The sequence below is a fragment of the Eubalaena glacialis genome, chromosome 11 (assembly GCF_028564815.1).
Source record: "Eubalaena glacialis isolate mEubGla1 chromosome 11, mEubGla1.1.hap2.+ XY, whole genome shotgun sequence".
Classification (NCBI taxonomy): Eukaryota; Metazoa; Chordata; class Mammalia; order Artiodactyla; family Balaenidae; genus Eubalaena; species Eubalaena glacialis.
In genome coordinates, this window is record NC_083726.1 from 94,588,368 (window position 1) to 94,614,874 (window position 26,507).

The window sequence follows — 26,507 nt, forward strand, 5'->3', positions numbered from 1 at the left end:
GCAGCAAAAAGTCTGCCAGAAAATAGTTTCTTCCTTTATAAAATCAGGAGGTTAATCTAAATGTGATCTTTACAGTCTCTTTCAGTTCAAAACTGTGACTCTTCGAAGATTAGTATGTAATTCTCATTCGCTCACTCAATGGTGTTCTTTTTAATGTGTGTTGCAAAACACTCCTTTTAGCAAATATCCATGAAGCATGACTCCTGGTTAAGAGCTGTGATTGCTGTTTGTAAAGACACCAGCTACAATGCCTTGAAACCAGGAGACTTAGTTCACTTAAAATATCGAGTGTATCCAAAAAAGCAAGCAAGTAAGCAAGAAAGGCTTACCTGTGTGCAAGTTGGGACTCCGAGGATGTGTATATGTGGAGATGGAGGATGAGAAAGAACAGAAATGAGGTTTAGTACAGTGACCATCACCGAACAGCAGGTAGCAAAGGTCCAGGCAGCTTCATTTTAAGGACTCTCTCTAATGTCCCTTCAGCTCCTGTCAATGTTTCATCAGACTGAGCTCCTTCCAGGTCGGTATAAAGGGCATAAGTTCACAGCACAGCTCACAGTGCTCAGAAGTGTCAGGCAGGTTGACTTGCCGGAGGAAGATGCCACAGGGACCAGTCATCATTTGAACATCTCTTTCCTGGACTTCGGGACTTAATTTTTCCCGCCACCATTCTGCCCCTCACAATGCTTCTTTTAGGTGGTCCTGCCTCATCTCTGCTTCCAGCCTGTCCCTCGCCTTCAGGCAGATCTGTCTCATCCGCTCTGGGTCTCGTTCCTCACACCTGCCTGCTCCCATCTGCTTCTTCTCCCTTCTGCCTACACCTTCTCCCCATCCACATCATATGCTCCTAGTAAAGGGAGCTGGAGCCTCAAAGAGGCGGCAGGGACACGTGCGCAATCCTATCCACAGTGATGGGTTTCTCTTGTCCTCTGTGTGTGTGCCCTGTGTCAGATGAGTGTTTTGTTCTCATCACGCCTGGAGAGTCTTCTCCTGACAACAACTGCCCAGGAGCTCTGGAGGTCCTTAGTGCAGGCAGGTTGTGTTCCCCAGGAAGCAGACTCTGAACAGAGATTAGCACGCAGGAGGCTTGTTAGGGAGAGCTCTTAGCATCAACCCTGGTGGAAGGGAAGGGAAAGAAGTGGGCCTGGGCCAAGCGAGAAATTGGGTTGTGTTGCGGTCTTGGTGGGGAGCCTCTGGGTGGTCTGAGGTTGGGATGTCCTTTCAGAGTTCTCTCTCATTGGAGTGAGGGGGCTGAGTTTTTATGCCACCCTGGAATGGGGTGTGGTCTTGCTTGAGGCATCTGTTTTCAGACTAGCCAGTCCCCAGAGGGCTGACTTTTGAGGGCTGTCCCCCAAGTGGCACTCCCAGCAGCTGAGGCAATAGTCCTTCATTCCTGAAAGGGAATCTGGGCAGGACCGTCACAGCATCCACCACAGATATTTTCCAGAAAAGTACCATGACTGGAAAAACGGTAGGTCAATATTAAGATCTCATAGGAAATACAGATTAGGAAAAAAAATACAAATGATTCAGATCTTATAGAAGGTAGAGGTTAGGGAGACAAATAAAAACAACATTAAGACATTTAAATGCACAACAAAGTTCTAGAGATGAAAAAAATTTCTAGAGGCTACCTACTTCCAAATGCCTCAGAATCACTGGCATCAGAAATCTACTCTGGGCAGCAAGTGTTTTATGGAATCCTTTTCTTCGGATGTGAAGGAAGATTTCTGTGACATTCTGATCTTCCGAGTCTGGTTCTCTCTCTTACCAGCTTTGTGCTGTGCTGACTGCACCTCTAAGTCCTTTCTGGCTTAATGTATAATGTCTTTTACACTTTTATTATATATTTTTTTCCTCCTTAAGCTTTTAGAAGTTTTAGAAAAAGTGCCTATAACTGTCAGGTTTCCTCTTAGTTATCAATGGTGCCTTGGCGGACTTGTTTTCCCCCTCTGCGCTTAGTCTTCTCTCTCTATGTCAAGAGATTCTCAAACACATGATCTATGCTAGATCACATCCCTTTAAAAAATCAAATGAAGGTATAAAAATAGGCAGAGACTAACTATGTAATATGTCTATTATATAGTTAACAGTGAGTGTCCACCATTTGCTAGGCCACACATTTGACAGAGGATTACTTTGGAAGGGAATCTATTATTTATATTTAACGCCTAGCACACATCAAAATCTTGCATATTTTTATCTGTAATCCGTCTCACAATCCAGCAAGTAGGTATTATGGTCACATTTTGCCCAGGAAATGTGCTCTTACAGAGGGTACATACTTGCCCTGAGACCATACAGCCTGTAGCTTGCTGAGCCAAATTTTGAATTCAGCTTTCTTTTTCTTTTTCTCTAGTTCTTCACAAAAACCAACAGCCCTGCCATGGACGTGCTTTCTGCTGTTACACTACTTTCTGTACAGATGACTTCTTCGTCTGCAGGGACTCTGCTTTCTACTTTTTCCAAGTTTCCCAAGAAACTTTAACACGAAACAGTGGGTGTTTATTAAAGAGTTTTGATTTAACTTGAGGTGATTTCACAAGTCAGATCCAAAAAAAAAAAAAATTAAGCCAAGAATCTCGCCTTCATGAACTGTTGTTGGGATTGTCTCAGAAACAAAGTTTGAAACACAAGTCTTAAAACTGTTACCACTTAAATATCTTGAAGTTGGATGTTCCTTTTCACTCCCTGCTGGTCTCCCTGACTCTGTTTTTGGCTTTTTCTCCACATTCCCACATAAGGATCCTTCTGAATCACATACTCTACCTCTTACTAGTTGTCATCATCTCTTAGAGAGTAACAACCCAGTTCCCTAAGTTGGTGCCCACAGGTCTTCATAATCTGCATTAGACGTCTCTAGTTCTGTCTCTTGCTGTTTCCCCAGTAATAACGAAACAATTTTATCCTCTAGGACACCTTGCTATGAGCTACTTCTGTATTTCATATATACTTTCATAACTCGCTTATCACTAGGATGAATTTATGTGCCATGCCTTATATAAATATGCATGCATTTGAAGGACAAAAATATTTAGAGACCCTAATATTCCAAATATATGTTGGTGACTTTTTCTTGTTGGTGTTGAAATTTTTTATGTCTGTTTTTCCTAGTAGACTTACGAAAGGCTCCATGACTCTTAGAATTACTACCTAGAAAATTCAATAATAAAGATTCAAATTTATTGACTGAGAGAGCCAGAAGTGGGGAGAAAAGCTATGAAAATACATTCTGTTTCTGGTTCCGTAGCTGACTTGTACCATGCCTAACATAACATGCATACCTGGCTTTCAAAAATATTTACCGAGTGACATACATTTGATGAATGTATGTAACCTACATGTTTTATATAAATATGGATTTGAATGATAAAAATATTTTCTAGATCATGACATCTCAGATTTATAGTTGTTTTTCTTTTATTACTTATGAACTTTTAATTTGGCTTTTGAAACTTCCAATGAATGGGAGATAACATGACAAATGCCAGTTCATGTTAAAATACTTCCTGGTATTTTGTTTCTACAATTTTAGTGATTAATGTTATACCTTTTAGTGATCTCTGCACCATCTCTTTTTTTATAATTGATGTATAGTTGATTTACAGTGTTTTGTTAGGTTCTGGTGTATAGCAAAGTGATTCAGTTATAAATGTGTGTGTGTATATATATATATATATATATATATATACACACACACACACACACACATACCACATATATGTAATATATTCTTTTTTATATTCTTTTCCATTATGGTTTATTACAGGTAGATATTGAATATAATTAGTTCCCTGTTCTACACAGTAGGAACTTGTTGTTTATCTGCTTTATATATAATAGTTTGCATCTACTAATCCCAAACTCCTAATTTATCCCTCCTCCCCTGACCCTGGCTTTCCCCTTTGGTAACCATAAGTTTGTTTTCTATGTCTGTGAGTCTGTTTCAGTTTTGTAAATAAATTCAGTTGTATCATATTTTAGATTCCACATATAAGTGATATTATATGGTATTTGTCTTTCTCTTTCTGACTTACTTAGTATGATAATCTCTAGGTCCATCCACACTGATGCAAATGGCATTATTTCATTCTTTTTTTTATGGCTGAGTAGTATTCCATTGTATATATATATATACCACATCTTTTTTATCCATTCGTCTGTGAGCATTTAGGTTTGGTGCACCATCTTAACAGAATAATATGGTTCAAATATTCCCTTGCTAACTGTGTAGGTTCATAAATTTCAGGAGGATTTAATGGGTATGATGCATGCATAATTTCCATATTACACTAAGTCAGGAAGCAACTCTATATAACTTCCTTCTAGTTCTCTCAGTCAGGGGTTGCTCACATAAATTTATGATACATAAAAATATTTTTGTTATACTTTGTAATTAATTTAACTCAGTAGAGGCAGAAGACTCTGTAGGTTCATCTGTATTTCTCTGGGATGTGTTGGAAACAAAGGCATTGTCTGTAGTACTTTGGGTTTTGGTTTCCCAAAGGTATCAGCCACACAATGGATGAAGCATCTTTCACAGTTTAGTGTGGAGTTTATTCTTATTCTCTAAGCTATAAAGTGACTCCGAAACCTCTGGAGTTCCGTAGGAGTGGTGTAAATGATTCCTGGCAGCCAGGAAGAGCTACTGACATTACCAAATTAAATTAATAGGGCAGAATCAATACCTAGATGACCTCACAAATAATGAGAATGACTAAAGAGGATCAGGTTGTCCTCACCTTCTTTCTACTCAGTTATTTCCTCCAATTGTAAATACTGTTTGACCCTCAGAATCTAATGCCTCAAGGTGTTAATACACTGGGGTAGGTTCCTCAGTTCCCTCAATTTCTGGTCAAGAGCATCCACCAGTGACCTACAGTAAGGCACCTTATTGGAACCTAATCATAGATTTGTAGAACGTTAGCACGTAAAGGGACTGTAGAAATCATCTATATGAACTTCAGATCTTCATAGTACCTGTAGCAAATGGTCATCTAGGATCTCTTGGAACACCTGAGTGACCAAGATTTTACTGCTGCAAAAGGTAGGTCTTTCTTATTTACAACAGCTCCAAATATTGTCTCTTTTGTTAGGTTATCCTAAATATACCTCCCTCTCACTTCCAACAAGCAGCCCTACTTTTGTTCCCTGGAGCCATGTGGAAATCTAGCCTCACTTTCACATATCAGTTCTTTCTATGTTTGCGGATGGCCGGCATGTCACCTGAATATCTCCTCCTCTCTGTGTCATCACCAGCAGTTTCTATAACAGTTCCTCTTATGATTCTAATATTTTTGATCACTGGTTTGGCAAGAACAGTTATTTTCTCATTCATAATGAACACTTTACTTTTGTAATACAGTCTAGATGAAAATGAGTGTTTTTGGTAATGATGACATAGTATTGATTTCTACTGAACTTGAATGAAACTAAAGTTCTAGTTTGTGCTCTGTTAACATCACATTTTCCCATCACATACTTGAGTTGGTTTTATTTGGACCTAAATGGCAGGGCATTTTATATTTTGATTTTACTTTGTTGGATTTAACCCATTAGTTTTCTTTTGTTAATGCATTGACTGATTTGCACATATTGAGCCATCCTTGTGAACCTGGGATGAATCCCACTTGGTCGTGGCCTATGATCTTTTTTATGTATTGTTGGATTCGGTTTGCTAATATTTTGTTGAGAATTTTTGCATCTATATTCATCAAAGATATTGGCCTTTAATTTTCTTTTTTTGGTGGTGTCTTTGGTTTTGGTATCAGGGTGATGGTGGCTTCATAGAATGTCTTTGGGAGTCTTCCCTCCTCTTCAACCTTTTGGAAGAATTTGAGAAGGCTCAGTATAAGTTCTTCTTTGTATGTTTGGTAGAATTCGCCTGTGAAGCCATCTGGTCCTAGACTTTTGTTTGTAGGGAGTTTTTTTTTAAATTACAGATTCTATTTCACTTCTAGTGATTGGTCTGTTCAAATCATCTATTTCTTCTTGATTCAGTTTTGATGGGCTGTATGTTTCTAGAAAGTTGTCCGTTTCTTCTAGGTTGTCAAATTTGTTGGCATATAATTAATTGTTCATAGTATTCTCTTATGGTTTTCTGTATTTCTGCAGTGTCAACTGAGATTTCTCCTTTTTCATTTCTTATTTTGTTTATTTGGGTCCTCTCTCTTTTCTTCTTGGTGAGCCTGGCCAGAGGTTGGTCAATTTTGTTTATCCTTTCAAAGAACCAGCTCTTGGTTTTATTGATTTTAATCCATTAGTTTTCAACCTGTCCATGTAGTTTTGGGATTTGATGGAGTCATTTACTATATTAGTTATCCTTCATTGTTTCATGTTGTCTTTGCATTTGCAAAACATGCTCTTTCTGACTTCACCTGTCACTGACAAAAATACTTACGTGGGCGAGGCAACAACAGAGCAGCAAGGAACTAGAGGCCCTTCTGTACTTTAACAGTGATTGATTTAATAGTACTCTTTGACTATAATCAGTTAACTGAAATCATACCTATGAAACTGTACACTATTCAGTGTATATCTCTATGGTATGATAAATCAGAGGAGTGGTTGTTTTTGGTGGTGGTGGTGAGGGGGAATGTAGAGCTCAATAACTGGGAAAGGGCACAAAAGAGCTTTCTGGGGTAACGGAAATGTCTGAATATCTGGATACCATGTGGTTTATATGGGTCCTTCCTTGTCCAAACTACTAAAACCTTTCATTTAAGATCTGCGTATTATACTGTATTTAATTTACATCTCAATTATAAAAATAGTATGTAAATCCACGTATTGCTCGCATTACCGGCTGTTAAGAATTAAAGATCAGTTTGGCAAATTAAAATGAAATCTTGAGGTTTGGAATACTGCAATGACTTTGTCAGTATTTGACAGTGATGAAATCCAAAATAAGATGTAGAACTCAACCAGTGTTTTGTATGAATTGCTTTTTCAATTCATCCTTTGAATAATACTTCTTTAGGGTGTGGGATGGGAAATAATTTTCCTCTAAGCAGTCTACTTGATATTCAGAAAAAGATGGCTAATAACATTACTATACTTTAGTAACATGTTTCTAGTAGGTTTTGCTTTGTTCTGTTTCTTTCTTTTTATAAATGTATTTATTTTTATTTATTTTTGGCTGCGTTGGGTCTTTGCTGCTGTGCGCAGGCTTTCCCTAGTTGCGGTGAGCGGGGGCTACTCTTCGTTGCGGTGCGCGTGCTTCTCATCGCAGTGGCTTCTCTTTGTTGCGGAGCACGGGCTCTAGGCGCACGGGCTTCAGTAGTTGTGGTTTGTGGGCTCTAGAGCGCAGACTCAGTAGTTGTGGCGCATGGGCTTAGTTGCTCCGTGGCATGTGAGATCTTCCCAGACCAGGGCTCGAACCCGAGTCCCCTGCATTGGCAGGCGGATTCTTAACCACTGCACCACCAGGGAAGCCCTGTTCTGTCTCTAAGCTCTTGGAAAGTTGGAATCTGTAAATGGCTTATCAACATACTGTGTTCAACGAGTGTTTATTCAGAATGAAGAAAATTAGGTGTCATATCATCTGCTCTGGCCATTGAGTATTCTTTATAAACCATTCCTCTGCAAGACTTCTCCTTTTAGAGGTGATATTTTGTGTCAACCATGTCATAGTGTAAGAGGTAATGGGCTATGATTATGTGATGGACCACAGGCTCATTACTAAGGTGGTGACCACTATAGTAGAACATAATGAAACAGAGAAGAGCTGTCTTTCATGGGTGTAGTGAAAGCACGCATGTGTCCTCCATTTTTCATTTTGAGGTAATACCTTACAATTATATGGTATTTTTCATTCTTCATGATTTTTTTGCACACATTATATAATTTTATTCTCACAAAGAATTGGGACCTATTTTATTAGGATTAAGATTCTGAGCATCGGATGGCAAAGTGATTTGAGAAAGATCACAGTAATCTAAATCCTTCACACCATTCAAAGCCTAGTTCAAAATTGTATCTCTTCAGTGAAGCTGCCTTTCACTCTCCTCACCCTAAGATAATTTTCCCAATTAAAATAAATATCCTAAACAATTTTGTATACCGTCCATGCTATACTATTACTATCTTATTTGCTTTGTATTTGATCTTCAACTGGGGAGAGGGGAGACATGTTTTCTGTTTTCTTAGCTCTATTATAAACTCTCTACTTCTCTTATGTCCTCCCATCCTCGATATCCCTAATATAAGAGGCAGATGAACATTGGTTACCTAATAAATAGTTTCTGAACAGGGGCTGCCCTTAAAATTAAATTGTGTCATATAAACATAATGTCACGAGTAGTGTTGGTTCATTATATAATAATAACTGGTTGGATAAGATCACTTGAGAATAATGTGAGCAGATTCATGGTATGATTAATAGTAATTCTATGTTTTCAGTACACAGTTTTAACTAGGATATTTTCTTTCTGCATTTGGTAGGTTTCTGAGTTCTAGTATAAAATCTTTGGAAACTTGGAAGGTGATAGCCTTTAGTGAAGCAACATGGTGTGGGGAAAAGATGCACATTGACATTAGTTGACCTGAATCTGAGGCTCTGCCACTTTCTGGCTGTGTAAAATGAGATGGGTTCCCCACCTCCCTACCTGCTGTGAACAGTGTATGTGGCCTAGCAAAGTACATGGGATGTGATATGCCCTTGATAAAGTCAGATTCCATGATTTTCCTTATCTCATTGTTATCTATTGTATTAAACATGTTTTTCTTTTTAACAAATACGTTTTTAAGTAACATGAAATTATATATGCTTTTAGAAAAAAATTAGAAAATTCAGAAAGTATAAAAGAAAGCAAGCAAAAACTCACCTTGATGAAACTTACCCTTAGTGTAATAATATCTAATTTTTTATATAAGCCTTATAAAAATTATTATTTTTTTTTGGCTGCATTGGGTCTTCGTTGCTGCATGCAAGCTTTTCTCTAGTTGCGGTGAGCGGGGGCTACTCTTCGTTGCAGTGTGTGGGCTTCTCATTGAGGTGGCTTCCCTTGTTGTGGAGCACGGGCTGTAGGCACGTGGGCTTCAGTAGTTGTGGTGCGTGGGCTCAGTAATTGTGGTTCCCGGGCTCTAGCGCTCAGGCTCAGTAGTTGTGGCACACGGACTTAGTTGCCCCGCGGCATGTGGGATCTTCCTGGACCAGGGATCTAACCCGTGTTCCCTGCATTGGCAGGCGGATTCTTTTTTTGTTTTTTTTAAAATTAATTAATTAATTAATTTTTGGCTGCGTTGGGTCATCGTTGCTGCGCACGGGCTTTCTCTAGTTGCAGCAAGCGGGGACTATGCTTCGTTGCTTTGTGCAGGCTTCTCACTGTGGTGGCTTCTCTTGTCGTGGAGCACGGGTTCTAGGCATGCAGGCTTCAGTAGTTGTGGCGCACAGGCTCAGTAGTGGTGGCACGTGGGCTTAGTTGCTCCAGGCATGTGGGATCTTCCTGGACCAGGGATCGAACCCGGGTCCCCTGCATTGGCAGGTGGGTTCTTAACCACTGCACCACCAGGGAAGTCCCTTGGTAGGTGGATTCTTAACCACTGCACCACCAGAGAAGTCCCAAAATTATCATTTTTAATAATTCGTTTGTTCATCCAACTTTTTTTTTTATTTGTGCGATAATCTAACAAGCATGTATGGAATGGCTGCTATGTGTCAGGCACTATTCCTGGTGTTGGAGATAAAGCAAAAACTAGGCAGAATCCATGTCTTCATGGAGTTTATGTTCTGTTTTGAGGGAGGATACAATAACCACATAAACAAATATAAAATATGCTGTGAGATAGTGATAATGCCATGACTGAAATGTAAAGCAGCATCCAGAGTGATGGCAATCCTTCTTTAGAGAGGGTGGCCAGAAGAGATCTGTGGAGGGGACATTGAACCAGAAATCAGAAGGGATTTTGAGGGGGTGAGCCAAGTGACCATCTGGGTAAGAGACCTCCAGGCAGAGGAATACCAAATTCCCTCCAGCTCCAGCTCATGGATTAAAAACTCTGTTTGCATGAATGGATAGAGAAGATGTGGTACATATATGCAATGGAATACTACTCACCCATAAAAAAAATGAAATAATGCCCTTTGCATCAACATGGATGGACCTAGAGATTATCATACTAAGTGAAGTAAGTCAGAAAGAGAAAGACAAATGCCATATGATATCACTTATATGTAGAATCTAAAATATGACACAAATGAACTTATCTACAAAACAGAAACAGACTCACAGACATAGAGAACAGATTTGTGGTTGCCAAGGGGAAGGGAGGGTAGGGGAGGGATGGGATTAGTAGATGCAAACTATTATATATACAGTGGATAAACAACAAGGTCCTACTGTATAGCACTGGGAACTATATTCAATATCCTGTAATAAACCATAATGGGAAAGAATATGAAAAAGAATATGTATATTTATGTATAACAGAGTCACTTTGCTGTACACCAGAAACTAACACAACATTGTAAATCAACTATACTTCAATAAAATAAATTTAAAAAATAAAATATCATTGGGAAAAAAAAAAAAGAAGTACATGGACTGGATATGTAGTTCTCCAAAATACTGTGATCTGACTTTGAACTGGGAGTGCTGGTTATTTATTGTCTTCTAAGGTGTTAAATCTTGATCTTTCTTTTAGTTCAGGTTGATACCATGTTCCCTATTACTCTGCTTATATCACTAGCTTAACTAAGGTTTTGATCTTGTGTTAATGTTTTTGGGTTTTTTGCATCAGAAAAGTCCTTTTATAACCCAGACCCTAACCACTGGGAGGAAGCACTGCTCCAGTGAATGTTCAAAATAGAAGAAACTGCTCTAGTTCTAGAGAGTGTAGGCATTTTCCAGCAAGTGAAAGTTTATAAGGAGCTGCTGAGCAGGGAGGGGAAGTAGGAAGACGTCCTGAAACATGTCTTTATGGTTTAACATCATTCTGTTTCAAATGAATTATAATAACAGCAGATACATTTTTCCAAGTCCAACTATAAAAATATGTTTCAGGGAAATAAGAATAGTTTTGGGGTTATCCATTTTTTGGCTTCTGTTACTATAAAGCATTGAGAACTGCCTTTGGTAGTCACTAAACAAGAAAATGGCTGTGAACAATTATTCACAGAACTCTTATCAAATACGTCTATTATCTCTTATAAATGTTTAGAAGATTTCAGAAGTGTCTATCTGAAATCTAAACAACTGGAAAATTCAAATTATCATTTTTATTCTTATGTGTTCATAGGAGAAAAGTATTTCTAATAGAAAGAGGTAACAGATAAAGATGACTTTAAATAAAACACCAAGGGAAGTAAGGTAAATTTCAATCAAGTAAGATTCTGTTAAATCTCTTATACTGTCTATAAATCCACATAACTCTTAATGATTGTTGAAGCCTATAGTGTGATTACTGGCAGTAAAATGACTTTGGAATAAGGAAAAATTAAATAATGGTCAGCACAGCTTTAGTGTTATGTAAATTCCTTATTGCTTTTCACATCTCTGGAATTGGTAATGGAAACTTGGCTCACTGGAACCATAAAAGAAATAAAGCAGTGAACTCTCAACCCATTCGCAGTCACCATTTCTAGTATGCATTTACTGTACTTGTCTTGCTTTTGGGTTTTTCTCTTGAGGGAATTAGGATTAGTAAAAATATCTATACAATCATATGATGAAAGAACCTGGACAGTCTATCTGCTTTCGTTTCTAAGCAATTCCTTCCTCTGTACTTTTACCTAACAAAGATGACTCCATTTTTCACACCATTTCAATATACTTTATACATAAATCCAAATTCTAGTTGCTGGAGTTAATATAAAATACATAGAAAACATGAATTTATCCGGAGGATTTATATTACGATACAGTAGCCCTTTCACTGAAAACTTTTCAGTAGTATTAACTAATTATGGTTGAGAAGAGAAATAGATTTCTTCTTTTGCATTGCTGAAGACTGATCACCTTTGACTTATCTCAGCAGTCTAGAATTAGAAATTTTTCTGTGGAAAAATGGATACCAGGAGCCTTGCACCTCTGTGATTTATGTGGTGTTTGACTTATGTTTTCCAAGCTGTAGTAGTTCATAATTGAAGCACTTCTCATCACCACCAAGCAACTCTAGAAAATGTAGCATCTTTTAATTTGCAAACTCAGAGTTGGCCATATATGGAGATGTTAGGCGAGTTTTGTGGCAACCACGTGCCACAGGCATCTAAGGATGTGGTATCACTGGAATGAACCCTCCCATTTCATTGACAACATGTGTTATATATTATTATGGTTCTGGCCTCTAGACTTTAATTTCTTGGTGACAAGATCTATATTGGGGGGAAAGAATTGTCTGAGTGAATGTTTTGTATGTAACAATCATTTAGATTAAATGATTATTTTCCATGCAAATCTAAATAAGATGCAGACACTGGGTGCCAAGGATTTTTGTGTGAATCAAGGGTAAGAATAACAGAGAAGCCTGTTCTCTGTTGGTGGTGAGAAAGCATCTCTTGGAGGCTAACATATACGCATACTAGAATCCAGGCTTGGATAAATGTACTGGTTGAACATTGATGGCCCAAAACTATTGCCAAGAGCCAGATTGTATCCCTGCAATCTATGGGGGGATTTGGAAATACTCAACTGTTATGATTGTATGAGAACCATAGACAGTGAAGCATTCTGCCGCATTACAGGTTTTTCTGTTAGAAAATGGGGCTGTCTCAAATCCTTTGTCTCAACCCTGTCCAAACTTGGAAATTATCTTTCATATATTTTTTTCTTATCCCTTTTTTTTGGCTTATGCAAGCAGCAGTGTAATAAAAGTTCCTAGATTCTCAGAATGAAAACCCAAATTAATTTCTGCCTGGAAGATGCCACTCTAGAAAAAATGTTCCTTCATTGCCTACTCAAAAATGTACTATTTCAGTACCTCCCTCTTGTACGTATACTAATTTCATCTATGGATAAGATAATGAATTTTAAAAGGCATTTCACCGTTCACAATGTACAAATAATATTGGTTACCACTGGCTCCATGGTAACTGTGGTCTGCGCATAGGACCGTGAAGATTCTCGTGAGTCATCCTTTACATATTTTCCTTTTCTTTATTTGTTTGCCTTTCAATCCTGTAGGTATTCCCACAGTTTATGCTCTTTGCTTAGAGCTGAGAGTTTTATCTCATCCCATCTTATTTCCATTTCCCTTTCTCTTGGTTTACACCTTGAGACACTGGGAGAAAGGAGAATTCTTTGCCAGATTCTTAGGCCTTTGCTTGAGGCAAAGCTCCACGAACACCCACGAAGCAAAGACCACTGTTCTGAAAGGAAAGTAGACAGTTGTTCTTTCAAATCCTTGTTGCTTGTTGTAGGGATTTAGAAGTGAGAAACAGTAGTTAAGCTGGAGAGGGTAAATCGTAACAGTGGCAGGAGGATCCTTTGGTACAACTGCTTGTGGTCGGTGTGAGGAATGAGTGCGTGGGCAGTTTTATTGGAGGACAAATTAAATGAGAAGCCACACTCAAGAGAAGACACAGGAAAGGAGTAACACCTCGTTGAAAATGATCATTTGTCAATAATTTGTTTCCCTAATTATCTCAAATGTAGCTGCTTTTTGTGGATTTTGAATTACAATTTTCTATTCAAATTGATGAAGGAATGGATAAAATGGTGCTTCCTCTCTAGATAAGAGTTTTTCTTAAAATGAAGCTGTAAAAATCCTCCTCCCAAGCTCTTTTCACAAGCATTACGAAAAAGCAAAGCTAAAAAGTCCTTGGTTTGAGGGTAGGGTTAGGACACTAATTTAAATGTTTTCATGTAGTCTTTGTATCCTCACTTGCGACGCCCTCTATCGTAGAGATTGATAACCTTTCTTCCTCATTATTGTAAGAGTTAGTGCCTATTGGTGCGGTAGTTGGTAGGACTTACTGTGCTCCAGAAGGACCTGATTTGGTTATTGTTAGAGCTACCAACAACTCACCTGCAGTGTGTCATTTGAAAGCACTTTCTGAGAAAAGTAAACTTTCAATTCTAAAATCTGTCATTTTGAAATGTGTCTGCACTATTTTAACTTTATCTGCAAGGAAATAGCTGGAGCGGGGCTGATGCCATTCATTCCCATCCTTAGTACTCTTCCTGCCACATTTTCAGTCTGGTTGTGGCCAACTGGATATAACAGCTGTCTCCCGAGGTGGCGTGTGTGTTGACTTAAGGACTTTTCTCGTGCCAGGAAACAATGTCATGAGAACCATCCATGGGGTGGGAGAATTGATGACCCAGATGGTGCTCAGCAGAGGTTCCATCTTCCCCATGAGTGTGCCTGACATCCAGCCCAGCCTGCATCCCAGCAAGCAGGGGAGCCCCGCCGAGCACGAGGATGTCACTGTCATGGACACCAAGCTGAAGATTATTGAGATTTTACAGGTACAGGGCCTAATGGAAGGGAAGTGACAAACACCTAACTGTGCCTGTTATTGGTTTAACTTCTTACACATTTTGTTCCAGATCATTGTGTACATATTCTGAAATGGTATTGATCTAATTTTATTTCTTACGTTAATGAAAGCCTGGTAAGAAATCTCACACTGACACTATTTAACATATTAATTACATGTGTGAATTCTCACTAAATATAATGTATTAATGATGATACCTAACAAATGTGGAGTGCTTTGAGGTTGACATAACTTCTTTCATATGTATTTTCTCATTTAGCATTGACCCTGATTAAATTTTACCTTTATTTAAGAAGGATTTCAGAGTAGGCAAAGTTAAGATTGAATTCCAACTGTTTTTCTATTTTTAATTGAATTGGACATATGATTCTACGTATACAAATTTATCGTAGTAAGAAACTCAAATAAAATTTTATTTTTATTGACAAAAATGTTCATAATTGTTTTTAATATTTTATGTAAGTGACTATCTCTCTTGATGATTTTGTTTCCAAGAGGCTAGAAATAATATATATATTTTAAAATTAACCTAGTCTAATACCTATCTCTATGAATCTAAAGGGGGTAAATTACTATTTCATGACCAGTGGTTTAGTGGATAAATTCCTCATTACTGTAACTATGAATTCTTAGCTTTTTTTTTTTAAGTTTGGAAAGTAGTTTTATGATCCCTTAATTATAGCATTTATTCCAGATTCGAAGAATGGAGCCTGGAGTTTTTGAGGATCTATTAAAATTCTGGAAACAGTTTACTAAGTCTTTCATCATAATTTAATGTAGACTGAGCTACCAGAAGTGGGTTAGTAGTCCTGGAAGGGTCTGTACACTTTTATTTAAAGCAATTAGATTTATAATCATAAAAGATTTCACAGTTCCTCCAGGAATTCCAAAGGCTGAATCCCGAGAAGTATTGGCAGCCCTCCCAACCCGGTGTTCATGACCCTGAGAAATCACTCAGTTGTCCTGTTCTTAACCTGCGGAAGGTGTTGAGCACCTGACCTGTGGGTAATGGGCCTCCGGCTTAGCATCCTCCTCCTCTTGGGAGAGCCTCTGAAATACATGTCCTCATTTTAGCCCAACGGCAGTTCAGAAAAGCAGCATTTACAAAACAGTCCCTAACAGCTAAAAAACGATGAGATGGAGATACTATGGCAGGGCAGGCTAGGGCTGACTTGCTTTTGCTGCCTCTTTTGGGTTCTTTATGTATTTCTTGTTGAACCTCTGTTCTCGCTCTGATTTTTGTGCCTCCATGTCTGAGTCTGATGCGCTGTGTCTGTTCCCATGTGCTGCTCTTGAATGTTTCTTTCTTAGAACTTCCCTTTAAGAATTTCTTTGTAGCCACGTTCCTTAAGCAAGTCTCCTGCTTTCTGCCATCTCGTCCTCCTCTCAGGCTCTTCCTTTCTTTTCCCCATCATTTCTTGTATTTTTTTTAGTCTTTTTATTTCTCTCTTATTCTCTCCCTCTATCTGTCTTCAGCTCTCTCTCAACTCTCTTTCTCTGCCTTTCTTTTTATTCTTCCCTCCCCCCCCTTCCCTTCTACCTTCCATTCTTTTTCATAATTATAGTGGAAGATGAAAGTTTGAATTTTGGCTCTGTTTATAAAATATAATTCATTGAACACTAATCTTCAACTAAAAGCTAATAAATGTTTCATTAATTCATGTTTTAATAATTTGTTCTTTACGTAAGTTTGTTTAAAAAACACCCTTCTTTTTATGCACCCACAGTCTAGCTTCTGCTCCCACCCTCTGCTCAGCGCTGCCAAATCCACTGGCTCTTTCTCAGCCCTCTTCTCCCACAGTCTGTCTCCTGCTTTGAAAATCCCCATATTAACTGGAATCAGTTCAGCCAATATGTGTTACAGTGCTCACTGCATGTTAATAAAAGAGTCTCTCTGGTGTTTACTTTTCCTTCTGGATTATATGCTCTTCAAAGGCAGGTTTTATATATCCTTGGTACCTTTTCTGTACCCTTGGCAGCTTCCTCAGTACCTGGCTCAACAAGTTTATTGAACTTGATGGAACATAGCTAACATAGAGCATGGTTGCTGCCCAAGGTCTAGCAGAGGAGGAGAAGGGGGAAAGGGAGAGGGAGAGAGAGAGTGAGAGAGAGGGAGGTTGATTCAACTTTGGACCTGTAGGTATAAATAATGTGTTGGCTGAGCAAAGAGGAGAAAAATTGATTTGGACTGGGGAACTAGGGAAAGCTTCATTTCAGAAGGGATTTAAATAGGACCTTGGAGGATATCTCAAAAGCTGGTTATTATGGGGTGGAGGAGAAGAATATTCAAGGTAAAGTGAACAACGGAAATGAATGTGAGGAGGCAAGAGAGAAACTGCAGGCATTCCAGCCTGTGCTGTCAGGACTGAGAAGAGTGGAAGAAAGAGTGAGAGAAAGGGGGCAGCAGGAGGGGAGCGCGGGGCGAGGGCGGGGTGTCTGACACGACAGTGGCTTAGATAGTGAGAGCTAGGGTGAGATGGTACCACCAAATACCAAGTTTTCTCGAAACTTGCCTGACCATTACTGTTTGCTGGAACAATGAGAGTCTCTTAAGAGAGTGTAAGGGACACAGATAATAATTATACTGGGAGCGAAGGCCTACCCAGGCCTCTCCCAGGCAAACTGGGATGGAAGGTCACCCTGTGTAAGTACAGCTCTCTGTTGTTTCCCGTCTCCACTCATGTCGGTGGCACATACTTTTTCCTTCTCTGATCTCCACTGCATTCTATACCACGTGAGGTAGCCCTCCTTAATTTCCTAATTATTTTAACAATGCTGTATCTTGTTTTCCCAACTCAATCACTGGCATCTTGAGGACCCTGGGCTTCAGGCATTTGCATTCTTCTCAGTGCCGAGCACAGACGGGAACCTTATTGACACTTAGTTTGTCAGTACGTCCATTAAGGAGAACAAGGACAAAGACACAGACCCAAGGAAAAACAGGCACTAAAGAGGCACATCCCTGGTATATTAGATGCTATTACTTAAGCTGTCCTTTTGTAGCCTAGATCCAGGATTCATTGTGGTGTAGCCAGAATCCACACTATTGCAGCTGAAATCTCGCCTTTCTGTGCCTGAATGAGGGTCACAGCTCCAGTACTTTCCTTGCAGAGCCGGTTAAAAGCTCTGCAAAGTGCTTGGGAAATTATGTCATCGTTACCTCTTCATCCAGACCCAGGAGATACCTCTACTTGGAATATTCTGAGAGTAATCATGGAGAGTCAGGTTTTCTTCTTTCCAAAAACTGTTCAGGGATTTTACTGACATTGGCTAATGGAAATGCATCACTTTTCTTAGTGTTATGACTGATTATCATGTAAGCAACAGAAGTGATAAGAGTTTACCAATAAAGTTTCTAACCAGTTCATGTGACATGTTGATAGTAATGTGGCTCTTGGTGTCCTGTAATGAATTTTTAAACACCATGCTGATGAAAGAAGCTTATGTTGTTTTTAATGTTTCTTGTAGTTTATCCTGAGTGTCAGACTGGATTATAGGATCTCATATATGCTGTCAATATATAAGAAGGAATTTGGGGAGAACAATGGAAATGCTGAAACGTCCACCAATGGCTCTCCCGATACATTGCTGCCATCAGGTATCTCCTCTGTGACAATATTTCCTCTTTGGATGGTGTTTTCCTGAGAACTTGAAAGTTCCTTTTATGTTTTAAAACAAGAAGTATTCCTATGAGACAAAAATGTCAAAATACTCTCCACCAATAAAATGAAGGAACTGAGACAGAAATTAGATAACTTGCCTAGAATGGCAGCGAGGATGTTTGCTGCTACTGGTGCTGAGTCCTTTGAGTGCAGTTTTTCTGGTAAACTTCACAACTCTGTGAGGTCGAGGTACTGTGATTTTTTTGTTTTGTTTTTTTAACATCTTTGTTGGAGTATATTTGCTTTACAATGGTGTGTTAGTTTCTGCTTTATAACAAAGTGAATCAGCTATACACATACATATATCCCCATATCTCTTCCCTCTTGCGCCTCCCTCCCTCCCTCCCTATCCCACCCCTCTAGGTGGTCACAAAGCACCGAGCTGTTCTCCCTTTGCTATGCAGCTGCTTCCCACTAGCTATCGGTTTTACATTTGGTAGTGTATATATGTCCATGCCACTCTCTCACTTTGTCCCAGCTTACCCTTCCCCCTCCCCGTGTCCTCAAGCCCATTCTCTAGTAGGTCTGCGTCTTTATTCCCATCCTGCCCCTAGGTTCTTCATGACCATTTTTTTTTTTAGATTCCATATATATGTGTTAACATACAGTATTTGTTTCTCTCTTTCTGACCTAACTTCACTCTAGGTCCATCCACCTCACTACAAATAACTCAATTTCATTTCTTTTTATGGCTGAGTAATATTATTCCATTGTATATATGTGCCACATCTTCTTTATCCATTCATCTGTCAATGGACACTTGGGTTGCTTCCATGTCCTGGCTATTGTAAATAGAGCTGCAATGAACACTGTGGTACATGATGCTTTTTGAATTATGGTTTTCTCAGGGTATATGCCCAGTAGTGGGATTGCTGGGTTGTATGGTAGTTCTATTTTTAGTTTTTAAGGAACCTCCATACTGATCTCCATAGTGGCTGTATCAATTTACATTCCCACCAACAGTGCAACAGGGTTCCCTTTTCTCCACACCCTCTCCAGCATTTATTGTTTGTAGATTTTTTGATGATGGCCATTCTGACTGGTGTGAGATGATATCTCATTGTAGTTTTGATTTGCATTTCTCTAATGATTAATGATGTTGAGCATTCTTTCATGTGCTTGTTGGCAATCTGTATATCTTCTTTGGAGAAATGTCTATTTAGGTCTTCTGCCCATTTGTGGATTGGGTTGTTTGTTTTCTTGATATGGAGCTGCATGGGCTGCTTGTAAATTTTGGAGATTAATTCTTTGTCAGTTGCTTCATTTGCAAATATTTTCTCCCATTCTGAGGGTTGTCTTTTGGTCTTGTTTATGGTTTCCTTTACTGTGCAAAAGCTTTTAAGTTTCATTAGGTCCCATTTGTTTATTTTTGTTTGTATTTCCATTTCTCTAGGAGGTGGGTCAAAAAGGATCTTGCTGTGATTTATGTCATAGAGTGTTCTTCCTATGTTTTCCTCTAAGAGTTTTATAGTGTCTGACCTTACATTTAGGTCTGTAATCCATTTTGAGTTTATTTTTGTGTATGGTGTTAGGGAGTGTTCTAATTTCCTTCTTTTACATGTAGCTGTCCAGTTTTCCCAGCACCACTTATTGAAGAGGCTGTCTTTTCTCCATTGTATATTCTTGCCTCCTTTATCAAAGATAAGCTGACCATATGTGCGTGGGTTTATCTCTGGGCTTTCTATCCTGTTCCTTTGATCTATATTTCTGTTTTTGTGCCAGTACCATACTGTCTTGATTACTGTAGCTTTGTAGTATAGTCCGAAGTCCAGGAGCCTGATTCCTCCAGCTCCGTTTTTCTTTCTCAAGATTGCTTTGGCTGTTCATAGTCTTTTGTGTTTCCATACAAATTGTGAAATTTTTTGTTCTAGTTGTGTGAAAAATGCCAGTGGTAGTTTGATAGGGATTGCATTGAATCTGTCGATTGCTTTGGGTAGTATAGTCATTTTCACAATGTTGATTCTTCCAATCCAAGAATGTGGTATATCTCTCCATCTGTTGGTATCATCTTTAATTTCTTTCATCAGTGTCTTAAAGTTTTCTGCATACAGGTCTTTTGTCTCCTTAGGTAGGTTTATTCCTAGGTTTTTCTTCTTTTTGTTGCAATGGTAGATGGGAGTGTTTCCTTAATTTCTCTTTCAGATTTTTCATCATTAGTATATAGGAATGCAAGAGATTTCTGTGCATTAATTTTGTATCCTGCTACTTTACCAAATTCATTGATTAGCTCTAGTAGTTTTCTGGCAGCATCTTTAGGATTCTCTATGTATAGTATCATGTCATCTGCGAACAGTGACAGCTTTTCTTCTTCTTTTCCGATTTGGATTCCTTTTATTTCTTTTTCTTCTCTGATTGCTGTGGCTAGGACTTCCAAAGCTATGTTGAATAACAGTGGTGAGAGTGGGCAACCGTGTCTTGTTCCTGATCTTAGTGGAAATAGTTTCAGTTTTTCACCATTGAGAACGATGTTGGCTATGGGTTTGTCATATATGGCCTTTATTTTGTTGAGGTAAGTTCCCTCTATGCCTACTTTCTGGAGGGTTTTTATCATAAATGTGTGTTGAATTTTGTCAAAAGCTTTTTCTGCATCTATTGAGATGATCATATGGTTTTTCTCCTTCAATTTGTTAATATGGTGTATCACATTGATTGATTTGCATATACTGAAGAATCCTTGCATCCCACTTGTGATAAACCCCACTTGATCATGGTGCATGAACCTTTTAATGTGCTGTTGGATTCTGTTTGCTAGTATTTTGTTGAGGATTTTTGCATCTATGTTCATCAGTGATATTGGCCTGTAGTTTTGTTTCTTTGTGACTTCTTTGTCTGGTTTTGGTATCAGGGTGATGGTGGCCTCGTAGAATGAGTTTGGGAGTGTTCCTTCCTCTGCTATATTTTGGAAGAGTTTGAGAAGGATAGGTGTTAGCTCTTCTCTAAATGTTTGATAGAATTCACCTGTGAAGCCATTTGGTCCTGGGCTTTTGTTTGTTGGAAGATTTTTAATTACAGTCTCAATTTCAGTGCTTTTGATTGGTCTGTTTATGTTTTCTGTTTCTTCCTGGTTCAGTCTTGGAAGGTTGTGCTTTTCTAAGAATTTGTCCATTTTTCAAGGTTGTCCATTTTATTGGCATATAGTTGCTTGTAGTAATCTCTCATGATCCTTTGTATTTCTGCAGTGTCAGTTGTTACATCTCCTTTTTCATTTCTAATTCTATTGATTTGAGTCTTCTCCCTTTTTTCCTTGATGAATCTGGCTAATGGTTTATCAATTTTGTTTATCTTCTCAAAGAACCAGCTTTTAGTTTCAGAGTCTGAATCTTTTACGCATTATGCTCTTTTGGTGAAAATCCAAGGTTTTTTTTTTTTTTTTTTTTTTGACTTGGATCAGAGAGCAGTGTGAAATGCAGCTATCAGGAGGAAAGGTATTATGTAGGAATCACCCCACTCAAGAATAAAGACATGGCATTCCCCACAATGGTCTGGATGTGGGTGTTGGTTTTATTGTGTGTGTGTATGCATGCGTTCATTCTTTATTACCTTGCATGGTCGTAAATTGGTACTATATTTCAGTTTTTCCTATTTAAAATATGTAAGAATGAAGCCACTCTATCTGTGAGTGTGGGAGCATAATGACATGAGAGCACAAAATTTATTGTAAAAATTTTGTGACTCTAGAAAGTACCTTGTGAAACCTAAGATATATTAAATTACCATTTTTCTGGATAGATCAGGCCAGTCATGGCAAGTTGGAAACTACGTTGTATTGAAGAATTAGCCAGTTAACAGAATTCTTTTGCTGGGGCAGGATTTGTACACAGATATGAAACTTTCTTTTAAACCACAACCACTGTGACAATATCAGGAAGCCTCCTCTTCTTTGTGCATCAGTCGATTTGATAGGAATGAGTCAATGATTATAAGTGTGTAGTTAATGTAGATGCTCAGCCAAATGTCCTGCTGTCCGACCCATCGGTACCATCCAAAGGCAGCATGCCTCTACGGAAGGGGTTAAGCTGTCCTGAGCTAGAAGTCTCCCTGGAACATTTGCAACAGTGTTGGTTTTATGCTTCCCAGAATTGTAGAACTCCAAAGGGCTATTTCTAGGAATGTTAGGGCAGAACCAGAAAGTCTTGCTGGCAGTTGCATTGACACTAGCATAAGAATTATTGGCTCTCAGAAGCCAGACTTCTGGAAACAGGAGCTCTAAGTGTCAGTAAAAGTGTGGGAGGGAAAGTCTAGGGGCATCCCCAGAAAACCAGTTCTCTCTCATTTACCTGATCTCTTAAATTGGTTGTATTCATTAGAGGTAACTTTCTGGGAAGAATTCTTTTTCCCTTTTTATGTCTTGCTCTGTTTTCTTTTCATACTTTTGGAGATGAGAAATGAATTGTGTACTTATCATAGATATTTTCAAAATGTTATTGTTGGGGATGAGTGAGGAATCATGATTGGTTCACATTAAAAAAAAAAAAAAAAATCAAATACCCTGTCCCAGAAGAAGAAGGGATGGATTTATAGAAGTAAGCTTAGGTTAAAAGATCATGTTGTTTGGAAGTACCATGTAGTAACAAGGTTCCTTATAGGTATACTGTGATTCTTTAAAAAATATTATCCTTCCATGTCATTACCCATTTAAATTAAATGTGTGTGTATAGGTGTGTGTGTAGTTGACGTATATATATATATATATATATATATATATATATATATATACACACACACATACATACTTATATAGATGAGGAAACTTTGTAAATGGTTTTTTCTGATCTTTTAAATGTATCTTTGACTATAACAATATGTATTTTAAAATGTAAACTTCAATTTAAAATATTGACTGATAAGAGGAACTGTATTGTGACTTTTTAAAGTGTTAATTGACTTTTGGTGGCATAAAGAAATTAAGACAAAAATATTTTTAGGTAAGCTAATATTATTATAAATATTGGGACTCCTAATTATAAAAAGATAAAGAATGGATTTTACCATTTGTCTTTGCAGCTATTGTTCCTGACATAGATGAAATTGCAGCTCAGGCAGAAACTATGTTTGCTGGAAGGTACAGTAACATTTATGTATCTTTATCTTGTGAATAAGATTTTACTTAGAATTTTATTGACACTTTATTGTTCACTTCCCTATATCTATTTAATTTTAGATCCTTTATCGTTGCCAACATAATTTCTGCCAGAAATGAAGCTGCTAATTTACTGTAGAAGAGAAAGCATAGCTTTTCTTTAGGTCAGGTAAAAAAAAAGACAGGAGAGATGAGTTCGGTGTATTGAACTTTCCCCTGAATTCTTTGCTTTTCTTTCCTCAAATAATGACAGCACACGAACGCCCTTTAAGTCCCCTGGTATAAATATTGCTGCCTCTTGCAAAACGTTGCTTCCCCAAATCTGAGAAATTTGAGGCAAGAAAGTAACTTCTTTCAACGTTATCATTAACTTTATAAGTGAGAAATAACGCTATTTTCTGCCAATTGGAAATATCCATGATTAAAGAAAATGAAACATCTCTGCCATGACTACTCTCCTTTGCTGTCAGGTGCCCTGCTACTCACTGTTTTTAGGTTGTTTCTTTTTTTCCCATAAATGAAAGTAATAGTCAAAAAGAAAAGTAAAAACCGTAAAATGTCTGAGCTACAAATTATTGAGTTCCTGGCATTCATTTTTATTATAGATTTGCCATGAGTACCTAAACAAATTTCTGTACTAAGGCATTGCATTTTCTTTGGTTAGAAAGAAAGACAAGAATGAGGAATCAGGGGAACCATAAAGGATTTTTATCTCTAGTGAACATTTGGTTTAGGTTTGTTTTTATCTTGTTTTGCCAGTTTTTGCTGTTGTTATTGTTGCTGTGTTTTCCTATTCAAGTATTTCATTATTCCCGAGAAGAGAGAATAAACCAGTGTATGATTTTCACCCGAAAATAAATGGACTTTTTATCAGGGGAATCTTGCTCAGAGTCCGGATACACCGAACTCGCAGAGTTGCTCTGGTGACGCCTGTGTGCCTGTGCGCATGAGCACTGCCTTCCCCGTGCCTCACCACCTGTCGTGGAGAGGTTTTTGGACTCGGGGGAAGTTCAGTCCTTGATGTACATCCAGCCAAGTATGTCTTCTCAATAAACGCTTCAGGATTGATTCAGATTCTATCTTTTGTCTTTGCCTAGATGACCAAATCATCCCGGTTTGCCTGCTACTTTCCCAGTGCAATCACTGAAAGTCGCCTATCTTGGGAACCCCCTCAGTCTTGGACAAACTGGGACTTAGGTCACCCCTACTTTCATGGACAAACAAGTTTTCTCTGTGTTTTGTTTCCTCATTAGTTGCCTGAGGCCAAAAAAGAGTAAAAATTTCTTCCTTTGTACTTTCCAATTTGTTTTTTTTGGGGGGGGGTGGGTGATAACTGGGGATGTACACACAATTTTAACCACTTCTGACTAAATTTTATGTAAATATAAGTTATTTTAGAATAATTTTTGGTTTTATAGAAAGGAAAAAAATCCAGTTCAACTTGATGATGAAGGAGGCAGGACATTTTTACGGGTCCTCATCCATCTAATCATGCATGACTACCCTCCTCTGCTATCAGGAGCCCTGCAGCTGCTGTTCAAGCACTTCAGCCAGAGAGCGGAAGTTTTACAGGCATTTAAACAGGTGAGATTCAGTAGCCCTCAGTGGTTCCATAGCAGAGGCTCTGAAAATATTGTTTATAACATCCAACCTGACTTCATGGTTGCAGAGTTAATGAGACTGTGCAGCTTTTCCTGGGGACACTTTCTATTTTTAAAGATAGATATGGCCTTGTCTTAGGCCAAGACATGGTCTATTTTAGAAAGAGATCCCCACAAGTGATTTTTCAGTTAATATCTTTAATGTAAGTGACAGGCACTAAGATTTAGGAAGGCACTGGGAGATAATACCGTATTAGGAATTTTGTTGCCAGTGCTGTTATTTTGACCCCAGATTTTACTGATAAATTTGGGTAATGCACTGAAATAAATGTCATGATTGAAAAATTGTAGAAATCCAAAAGAAAGGAATTGTGATGGATCTAGTCTTTTTCTTTGTCGTCTTTGAATGATATCAATCTTGAGACCATTAATGAGAACTATCTCAGGGCTTACATGTATTTCACTAACATTTATTTAATAGAGCATTGATCTTCATTAGGAAGTTTTACAAGGATATGTTAAAATATGAAATAATTAAAAGAGTAATTATATAAATACAGATAATTATTCATATATTTGTAAATGTCACACAATACATATAAATTTAGGTTTAGACTGTATCACTGTTTTCTTCCACTTATTTTTATGCTTCTACCTCTTTTCAAATAGAGAGAGTCTCAGAAGAATTAACTTTAGCAGTAAAATTAGAGTTAGGGTATCTCTTATTTTAAATTACTCTTTAACACTTTAAAAAGCTTTGCTAGGGCTCACTTTTTTATATGTATAATTCTTCATAACATGTGAATATATTGAGTAGAGTTCACAGATACTTTCAGGGGAATTTTCATCATCAATATACATCTAAAATATGTAAAATATATGTAAATATATGTAAAATATCCATAGATATTCTAGAAATACTAAACTTCAACTGAGGGGCAAATATGTTAAAAAGACTTGGGATTTTTGACATAAATGAAATAGGAATAAAGGAAATTCCATAAGTAAATTAAGTAAACTAAGGATTGCAATTCTGTTTCCAGGTGCAGTTACTGGTGTCCAATCAGGACGTAGATAACTACAAACAAATCAAGGCAGACCTAGACCAGCTTCGACTAACTGTAGAAAAATCCGAGTTATGGGTTGAGAAGAGCAGCAGCTATGAGAATGGAGAAATGGGTGAAAATCAAGTAAAAGGTGGTGAAGAGCCAATTGAGGTCTGTTTTCAAGATCTATTTTGAAATAATCCAAACAATATCTTTTAAATCAGCATAAAATTTCCATTTGCCAAGTCAAATATCTGCATAAACTTGTACTTTGGTTAATTCTTGTCAATTGCTCTCACTTGTTACCTCATCTGACTACTTTTTCACTCTCTCTCCTTCCCACTGTAAATCCTATAAGCCAGGAATCAGGACAATAGGAGGGAGTGAGGTGGAGAAAAAGAGGAATAGGTCTTAAGCTGAGACCTGTACAGAGAGGGGAATTTTTGTTTCTACCATTCATGGTGGCTTTTTATTGGCAACCTATAAAACATTCCTTTTATTATTGAATAACCTTATAAATATGTAAAAATATCCAATGGAAGGACAAAATGCTTTATTACCAACATGAAAATCCCCCAAATCTGTTTTCATCTACAGAATGGTAAGACGCTGATCATAAATCCTCTGTTATATTGGTTTTAATTTTCAGTAGGTTAATTAGTTGCTGCTTTCAGATTT

At 38.0% G+C, this 26,507-nt stretch overlaps 1 protein-coding gene across 3 annotated transcripts in view; it reads left to right on the top strand.

Moving 5' to 3' along the window:
* ITPR2 (inositol 1,4,5-trisphosphate receptor type 2) overlaps positions 1–26,507 on the top strand; it is a 521,178-nt gene that overhangs the window by 189,886 nt on the left and 304,785 nt on the right. For all 3 annotated transcript variants that reach the window (XM_061204256.1, XM_061204257.1, XM_061204259.1), the window contains exons 22-26: positions 14,215–14,408; positions 17,909–18,038; positions 23,107–23,164; positions 24,601–24,766; positions 25,827–26,000. In XM_061204256.1, coding sequence (XP_061060239.1) covers positions 14,215–14,408; positions 17,909–18,038; positions 23,107–23,164; positions 24,601–24,766; positions 25,827–26,000 — 722 coding nt within the window. The remainder of the gene's footprint in view (positions 1–14,214; positions 14,409–17,908; positions 18,039–23,106; positions 23,165–24,600; positions 24,767–25,826; positions 26,001–26,507) is intronic.